This window comes from Durio zibethinus, chromosome 9 (assembly GCF_047325235.1).
Source record: "Durio zibethinus cultivar Kanyao isolate XHJ-2024 chromosome 9, ASM4732523v1, whole genome shotgun sequence".
Lineage (NCBI taxonomy): Eukaryota > Viridiplantae > Streptophyta > Magnoliopsida > Malvales > Malvaceae > Durio > Durio zibethinus.
Genome location: NC_143170.1, coordinates 10,212,563 through 10,221,904, shown reverse-complemented (window position 1 = coordinate 10,221,904; position 9,342 = coordinate 10,212,563). Strand labels below are relative to the sequence as shown.

Sequence of the window (9,342 nt, the reverse complement as noted above, 5' to 3'; positions counted from 1 at the left end):
AAATTTTCCAATACGAAGAAAATCTCTGGTAATAGCAATTCTGGAAACTAGACAACTTGCACCTAATCAAATGCACTATTTCCTTTCTTTCAGAATAAATCAGAGAAAAGCCATAGAAAAAGGGCAAACGAACAAAAGATCAGACGGTAACAGCGAACTTTAGGCATAGCTTCTATTTTTATTGAGAAGCTTCCTTACCTCTTCTCTCATAAACCCTACCCTGGTCAAGGAACTGAAGCAAATTTTTCATTTTTCTTATGTTTTAAGGGAGGCTCTTTCTCTGCCTGCCTTTTTCTGTCACCCTTTAGCAACAAGATTTTGTTTTTTCTTAAGTCTTTGAAGATTATCCTTGTTTCTCATATATACACTGAACTGAAGGGTTTCTTTTTCTTTTTCCCCCTTTATCTTTGCTTAACTCCAAATGGATGTTTGGCTTCTATAGCACCAAATATGCTCTATCTAAGGTCAGTTTTTTTCTCTAATTGTTTGCTTTTGTTGATTTTATCTGTGGGTTTTGTGAGACACAACTTTTTTTGTGCTTCAATTGCATGTTTTTACTTTTGGGTCAGTTGCATTGGCTGTTATTATGCTTTGGAAATGTTAATAGCCAACTTTCTGTTGTTGTCATTTAATTGCTAGTTTATACTTTGCTTCGCTTTAGTTTTAATAGTGGATTTATGACATTTTTTAACATTTCTTTTAGTGCTTCAATTGCTTGCTAATAAATTAGTACATTTTCATCAATATAGGAATCTTTGGAGAAGGCATAGGAGGAAGGTTTTGGTTACAGCAGGTGTTTTAGGAAGTGGGTACTTTTTGTATAAACTATATGATGCTCACAAACGTAGGCTTACTGATTTGGAAAGACAACTTGCAAGCGAGCGGGAAAATGATGAATTCATTAAAGCCCGGTAAGAGCGATCAAAACTATTATGATCTTTGTGGAACAGTTCACTGTTTTGGTTCTTATATTTTTTGGTTTTGTAACTTTTGATAGAATGCAAGTCCATTTTGAAAACATTCAAAGAATAGCTGATACGACAACATTGCCCCATTCAATGCACTATTTAAGCTGTCGGATAGCTGAAGATTTGGACCTTTCACATCTTACTGAGAGACTGATGAAAGGGAAGGGTCAGCCCAACAGTTTGTCTTCTTCAGAGAAACTTGAGTTATGGGATAGGCTCAAAATTTTAAGTATGAAGCTGTTATCTTTTGGTTTCTTAGTGTTTTGGTGTTCTGGATATTAGCATTTGCAAGTTTCTTATGCTTGTTGGTGTTTAATAATTGATATTTGATATGTTTTTTTTTCCAGGTTTTACAAGAATGGTGGTGTCAATATGGGCAGTAACAATGCTTAGCTTATATATTAGAGTTCAAGTCAACATTCTAGGAAGACATTTATATATTGATACTGCACGTGGTCTTGGAAGCTCTCATTTACTTGTAAGAGCACTATATTTTTATCCATAATGCCTGATAATATGTTCAATTCATCTACTATTACCTACAGATGATTTGCAAAACTGTATTGACTTCAGTTTTTACCTCTCCATTTGCTGAAATTTCTGAGAGTATTATTTTAGTCTAAATTTACTCTGCTAATGATTATAGTTGGCATATCTTCCAAATTTCATTTTAGGTGCCTCTACTGTGAGTAACAGAGGGTATTTTGTACTATCGTTTTGAGTAAGCTGGTTTACCGAGGTGGAATAATATAAGACTTGGGCTTCTATTTTTGAAAATGGTTGTTGATATGGTTTAAATATGTTAAAATCCCTCATGTGGTGGTTAAAGTTACAGGGATTTGAGGGGGAGGGATTCCAGGGCTTTGAAAGAACTTAAGTAAATTTGGGTGAACCCAACTCATACCTCTCAGATGTAGAAAGTGGTGTGCAATCATAATATGTCATGTGAACTATTCATTATTCAGAACTTGGCTTTAAAGATATTTGTTTGTGTTTGCATGTGTGCATGTCTGTTACATAAAGTGTATTAATTTATACCCCTGTTTGTGGGTGTGCCTCTTTGTTTTGGGAGCTTATAGGGTTCTATTTTTTAGGTTTTATTGATTGTCCTTTTTAAGAGTTTAGTGCACTCCTTTTTATTACCAAAAAACAAGGTGTTGTTCTGGTGGCTTGCCTTTCCTTTCAGGTTTTAAATTTTAATTTTGGTTTAATAAGTGAGTTTCTTTCATTGACATATACAAAATTGGCCCTTGTCAAATACAAAATCCATGATAGAGTCATGATTTTATGTATGTTACTAACGGGATGCTTATCTGAACCCTTAACATTGATCCTATAGAGTTTGATGTTGATGCAGTGTTGTGCTATAGAAGGCTACTTAGATGACCTGAACTATTAGTGTTATTCACCTATGTAGTGGCTTCTTAAGCCTAAAAACACCAAAACTGATCCATATAGATTGAATGACATAACTATCAACAGAGAAAATGACAAATGAAAAGGGATCAAGACGGCACAGCACAATATCTTCAAATTATTGAATAAACTCATGAAGAAAATTTTCAGTAAGAATTTAGTACTTATAATTATTATTGTGGACTGAACTGAATTTGATGCCTATTTGGGTGCTAAATGAGAAGTTTAATTTTTGTATAATCCTGGATCTAAGAAGCCAGTAGGAATCAGTTGCATTGGCTGTTAAAATATTAAGGTAGTAATGACTATGTCAACTGATGCTAGCTGCTGACTCTCTAGCTGTAGTGTCAACCATATAAATAAATAGTTCTCGGAATATGCATTAACCAAGAGTTGCAATTTTTGTGGATTAAACTGTCCATGCTTGTAGTCCACATGAGCATCTTGGCTACATCACAATTTCCTTTTTCTTTTCATTTTTTTTTTTGTTATTTTCATTGTTATCTGACTTTTTTTTTTGGCCACCACATTGTTATGTGATATTTAGTGTTCATTACTTTTCTATGGTTTAGGCCATAATCTCATTAGTGGTATCACTGAATGGTCTCATTGTCAATTACTCTCATTAGATCTGTTATATTTTTGGCCCATAATTCTCTCTTAGCACTCATTCAGGTATCCTTATCTGTCTTGTTCTCAAAACATGGTCTTCATCTCTTTCATGCAGGAGGATGCTGATCTCATTGACAGAGAGGAACAGCAAAAATTTCTGGCAAGTGCTGACTTTCTTGCCAATTATGGCTTGCCAACATTGCTTTCCAATATGCAGATAGCAGTGACAGAAGTTCTTAAGGCGTGAGTGGTTTTCCAATTCTTTAGCTTTTTCTTTAGGTTTATTATTCTTGGAATTAGCATTTTCTTACAGGTTGGCCATAAATTACATGAGTTGAAGTAAGTAGCTAGAGTAGGACTGGGTATGTAAATAATTTCCAGAAAACATAGCCATAGAATGGGTATAATGGAGGAAAATAATTTATATAGCGATCCAAATTGGTTTTTAGGTTAGGGCTTGATTGAGGTGAAGATTTTCAATATGTCCAATTTCAGATTGTGTCTGATCTGTCAATTTGATCTTCCAATGATGGAGTAATCCTTTGGCAGTTCTTCTCTTAATCAAGAAAGAATAGACTATGATGTAAAATAATGAGGTTAAAATGAAGTGATAGGGCATTCTAAGAACTTAAAAGATGATGACAATGACTATCATGGCACGTGTCTGATGCTTCCTACTCCCAAAATTTAATCACTGGCCAAACCTAATGTCCTTGAAATAATGGATTTCTAATATTATTTCAACACTCTTCAGATTATGTAGTCTAGCCTTAGTTTTGACCTCATTACCCCTTTACACTAAGGGTAATTAGGTCTGCCTTTTGGATATTTAGGTCATGTTTGGTGCATAGGATGATGGATAGGATAAAATGATAATCATCTTATATCATGTTTGGTTTGTGTCTAAAGAAAGGGAAAAGATTACACTTAGGATTAATCATCCTCTTGGTATAGGATGATTCAATCCTCCTAAAGTGGAGAAGATTATTTTTAATCCATAGGATTGAACTTACATGTCCTATTATACCTTTAAAAATTACATCAATAATTTAAATTGTGTAAACTTTGAGGAAGGATGATTTTGACAAATAAATAAATTATCCTATCTTAATCCTTGCACGCATCAAACACAAGATAGGATGACATTATTTAATCTAATTCTATTCATAATATCATCTTATCCTATCATAATCTTATGTACTAAACACATCCTTAGATTGTCGAAACATATATATCAAAATAGTTGGAGGGCAAGACTTGAAAGTGAAAGATACATCAGAACAATCCTTTGGGCAAACATCCTCAACCCTGCTAATGGCAGAAGTAACTGATAGACAATCTATATAGGCTTTTACTTCAAGATTAAGAAGATGCTGTTTTGGAACTTCTTTTTTTGGGTCCCAATATAGATAGACTGGAATGCTTTGTGAGTATTATCTTAGAGTATCAAGAACATTGGATAAATATTAAGGTCCCATCACATGGCTTGGGATTTGGGTACTTTCTTGCAGGAAGCAGTTGAGGGACTTCTTTGATAGTAGAGTACTTCATCAAACTATCATGCAGATACTTGACATGTTCATGAGCATGGGAAGTCCTCGTTTCTGGGTGGACTGCTTGATGCCTGAGGACCCAAGGTTGTACAAGCTTGCCCCAACATCCAGCAGTGACAAAACAAATCCTTCTGAGTTTACACAATTTGATCAACTTATGGTTGAGACACGAGAAGTGCTTTCAAGGTATCATTAGTACATTGGCCCAAGAAATGTTGTTTTATTGTGCTTCCTCTTTAACAATTTATGAGTATTAGAATTTAACAAGGGATGGTCTGTTGTCAATTACATGGCTTCATTGCATTGCAACAAGGGCTTTAATGCCAACCATTCTTATTTGATAATTATATGTTTAAGCATTGTTTGGAAATGCTCAAGCCTTAGATAACCGCCATTAATTTTCTTTTCTAGGTTTTTCCTTTCTATTTTTTAATTTACTCTTATTTTTGGGACTGGGGTGGGGGTTAATTTTCTAGCTTGGGGGCATGCAGCGATTTAGGGGTACCATTGGGATAATGATTGTTTATGTGACCTAGAATATGCAGCCATGAAGTGCCACCTGCATTATGAAACTTTCAAGAGAATATAGGGCCTTGTTAAGTAACACTACAAGTAGTTATGGTAATTGCATGGGTTGGGTTGTAATAGGTCTTTTCAAGTTTGGGTCATTTCGAATTGGGTTCTGGATCCAAATTATTGAGTTTTGAAGTCAAATCAATTTAAATTTGGGTAATTTTGGATTAATCTTTGGGGTCATTTGGGTTTGGACATGTTGAGCAGATTTTTCGGGTTTAGGTCAACTTTGCCAGCCTAGCTATATGTAGGAAGGCTTCAAACCACAATTGGTAAACTTAAAGCTTCTCATCTGGGGTTCTTAGGGATAAGTGACCAGTGAATCAGAACATATCATTCATATAAAAAACCAGGAAATAACTAAGGATTAGGAAATGAGAATGAGAGGGAAAAGTTCCCCCTTGTTTGGATTTCTTAAAAAAAGGAAAGGAAAAAGATAGGAAGAGAAGGAGATGATTGCTTTTTTTTTTTCCTGTTCTTGTGCAGTTATCCTTTGTGAGTTCAAACAAAATGTTAAAATATGAATTAACTTTTCCTGAAAAGTAAAAGACTTTTAAACAGGAACCCTTGCCTTATAAAACCTCCCAATTAGGAAGTTTTTAATAAGTTAGAGTTTTGGAGGGGCTCATGTATCCCTCCAAATCCTTCATTTCCATTAAAATGTTTTCCCCACTAGTCATAAGGGGAGGGCACCACTCCCTTCCTTTCTTTTTACCTCTCTTGACGTCTATCAAAAGAACCTTAGTTTTTTAAAGGGTGAGAATAAAAGGTTAACTAGCCAATAGAACACAGGTTTTAATAACCAAAGCACTTGCTCAAGGTGAGAAGATTACAATAAAAAAAATAAGCGGCAGCCTAAATGTGAATCATTGTTGTCTAGATCACCTAGAATATACTAAGCATCACAACAAAGTCAGAAATGCCTAATGGTCTCAGAATGAAGATGGGTGATGACTACCCCCAAAGCATATATTTTGTTGCATCTACTTGAGATTTTTCATGACTCTCCTATCATCCTATTTTTCTTCTTCTATTGTGAACTCATTAAACTGGAACCTCATCATGATTTTTTCCTTCTCGCTTGTAGATGTTGTGTTCATGTAGACAGTGTCAAATCTTAATCTCATGCAGACAACTTTGTGCGGTGCCGAATTTTTCTTTGATTCTTTTTCCTTTTACCTTGCAGTGCCGAATTTGATAGTGTTGTTGAGATATCATTAAAAGCAGTGGTGAATGCGCTGGTGGAGGAGAAGGGCTTTCAATCTAGAGTTGGCAGACCAACATTGGGGATGCCTTTAGCTAGACTTTTGCCACTAATTACACAAATTTGTCCGACTTTGCTTGACGAACCAAGCAAAAACCAGTTTATCCAAATCATACAAAGTATTCCAGAAGTTGGGCTCTTCTTCACTCTCCTCTATACGAATATGTCAACCTCATAGAGAGTATGGTTGTACTTCTATTTCACATTTAATTTTTATACAAAATGCACCAATTTAATATTTGAAATTGGGCTATGTTGGGGGATCCAAAGTTCAAGTTGTTAAAGGAATAAAACTGAAGGGTAGAGATTATTATTGCATCAGTTTGTAATTCTTTCTACGTTTTGGTAATTTGGTGGTTTCAATCTGGTAAATAGCACATTTCATCCTTTGATTGAAATGATGATAAAATAAAGCTTAGGACTGATGGCTCTACATTTATCACTTTTTATCTACTTGGAAATCCAGGTGATGGGATAAATTTGTCTGTTGCCTTTTAAAAGATATTCGATTGATTCGAAAAGTAACAGAATTTACTTGTCTGTCTCCTCTCACACATGCACCAGGAGACGCAACCATGCATGCATGTAGGAGCAGAATAAACACCATGAGACACATCCGCATCTATTATTCATTGATTATGCTTGTGATATAAATATAATCACATTGTAGGTAAATCCATTTGCTTGAAGGTTCAAAGGAATGCTAGCATCAAGGTTATATGAACAAATTTCTAGAGATGTATTGTTATTTTCTTACAGCTAAGACCTTACGTTGCTGTTACCCCGTGCTAAAGTGATATATTTCTAGCGTATCATCGCGTGCTTTACGTTGAAAGACAAAGACGTCAGCTCAAGATTTAGGTAGATTTTCTGATTGTCTTCTCTACCATTTGAACAAGTGTATTTACTTATTCCCTGAAAAAAGAAATCAAAAGAAAAAGTTGGTGCCATGTTATGTTCCTGTTATTAGTCTATTTGTGACTTGGTCCTGCTAAAAAGTTCACCAATGGAAAGCGTGACTATCAGATATCCTTTTGCTATTTTCACGATTCTTCACCAAATTGTAACGTCAAATACTGAAAGCTATTTACCATTTTCGCTTTCACAAGTTGTACTTTTGAGAACCAAATGACTTTTCCATGAACAAGGAAACTTATTTCTTAGAAATTAAAGAGAAAAATGAAAAGAACATGCGTCGATTAGCTACATGAGACTCCCAGAAACTATTTTGTTTTTTTTCAGTGAATGAGCATGTTGGCATCTTCATGCAGAGGTTTCTGTGTGTAAATTGCTTGGATGTTACAGACTTTTTTTTTTCTTTTTAATGAAAGAAGTAGCTGGTACAACTGCTTTGGACTTTGGAGGAATGCCCTCATATTTCACAGAGGAAGTCCTATCTACAGCTTGAGATTCGGTGTCTGTCAGAAGCACTGTCTGTGTTGATCCTCCTTTCAATGACGTGTTTTTTTTTCCCTTGAAAAAAAAAATTTATCCGGCTTGCAATTCATCTTTCACTCTGTTTATTGGATGATGATATCTATCTTCATCCCTCTTTTACTCAAAGAATTATTATTCCTTCAAAATTAAAAGGTTAAAATAATAATAAAAAATTTTGAACTTTATTATTTTATTGAATTAAATTTTTATATTTTTATTACATCCAAATAAAAATTTAACTTTTAATTTACACCTAAATTAATTTTTTATTTTTAATTTGTATCCAAATAAATATATAATCTTTAATTTATATCTAAATAAATCTTTAATATAAATCAATTTTTTGTTTGAAATTCAAATGCAAGTTTATTTACTTATAAATAAAAAAAGTAAGAGTTTATTTAGATATAACAAAAATAAAAATTTATTTTAAAAAATAAAATAATTCAGAAATATTTTTAATAATTTAATCAAATTAAAAAAACAAAAACAAAAACTTACCTAGGATAGTATTTGTTTTGAGGAAGGACTCCAAGCCACGAAGCCTACGAATATGACCATATGTGTCGCTGCTGGGGAAGAGGAAATGAAGGCAAAAAAGAGAGTAATGAAAGGGAAAAAGAAAGAAAAATAAAAATTATATATCAAAATTTTTTAATTAAAATTGATTTTAAATAAATATTCTGTAAATATCATCCGGTAAATCAGATTCAAATTTACAACTTTTCTCTTAAATTATATTAGTTTTGAGCATTATTTAAAAAATAGTATTATGCTATTTGTTATTAATGATGATATAATCATTCAAAAAAATTTTAAAAAAATTCACAGTTGAATATACAAAGAATAATAATTGTGACCATGTACCTAACTTTTAGAAACAAACTAGTGTATCAAAATTTAAGTGAAAATAATATTTATTGACATTAAATAATCATTTTATAGAATCAATTATGTAATATAATAATATATACTAGATCTTATGAAATAATTATTCAATGTTAACATTTTTGTCCCAACCAATTTTCTCACATGATATGGTAAGAATTTAAAGTTTTATTTATTTATAAGTAATTAATCTATTTATGAATTAGTAAATCTTATCCTTACATTTACTAACAAATTTGTCGCATTTCATGAGATAAAAAGTTGGTTCAACAATATTTGAATTTGGATAAATAACTCGGATTTAAGACAAACTTAAAATCATTATATAAACACATTATATAAACAAATTCTAGATAATAAATGTTAATGTGTAATATTAAATTATTTTATTTTAAAATTCTTCGAAATAATCAAATCCATGCATAGTGCAAGTGTCATACCTTAGGTGGGCACACTAGTCGCACAAGCCGGAGCACCCGGGGTTAAGGCTCAAACACCAAGGACATTGGTGGGTGTTTGCATATTAGTCTTTGGAGAGGAGTCCAGACCCTCTGCATAGCATACAGGCCTACCCATATAGCTAAGGACAGGCCCATAAGATGTTAGCACTGCACCTAAAAGGGCCCAAGGG

The 9,342-nt window shown here is 33.3% G+C and overlaps 1 protein-coding gene across 4 annotated transcripts; it reads left to right on the top strand.

The window, feature by feature from the left end:
• Window positions 1-7,592, top strand: LOC111311131 (peroxisome biogenesis protein 3-2-like). Of its 4 annotated transcripts, none has more exons than XM_089765817.1 (9): window positions 6-146; window positions 443-464; window positions 750-911; window positions 998-1,197; window positions 1,316-1,446; window positions 3,112-3,239; window positions 4,508-4,735; window positions 6,309-6,567; window positions 7,057-7,592. In XM_089765817.1, exons 1-8 carry the CDS (start codon window positions 71-73, stop codon window positions 6,562-6,564), a joined length of 1,203 nt encoding a protein of 400 aa, XP_089621943.1. In that variant the 5' UTR covers window positions 6-70; the 3' UTR covers window positions 6,565-6,567; window positions 7,057-7,592. The 4 variants fall into 4 exon arrangements, with proteins under 4 accessions (XP_022766253.2, XP_089621943.1, XP_022766246.2 ...); XM_022910511.2 differs by having other exon boundaries at window positions 6,309-6,572; XM_022910505.2 differs by lacking the exon at window positions 7,057-7,592 and having other exon boundaries at window positions 8-146; window positions 6,309-6,819.
• The last annotated feature ends 1,750 nt before the right edge of the window (window positions 7,593-9,342 follow it).

Bases quoted from the DNA above. Each gene is read 5' to 3' on its own strand.
- LOC111311131 (XM_089765817.1), top strand. From the start codon at position 71: ATGCACTATTTCCTTTCTTTCAGAATAAATCAGAGAAAAGCCATAGAA. The intron at 465-749 runs GTCAGTTTTTTT...TCATCAATATAG, and splicing joins CCAAATATGCTCTATCTAAG to GAATCTTTGGAGAAGGCATA. The intron at 1,198-1,315 runs GTATGAAGCTGT...TTTTTTTTCCAG, and splicing joins GGATAGGCTCAAAATTTTAA to GTTTTACAAGAATGGTGGTG.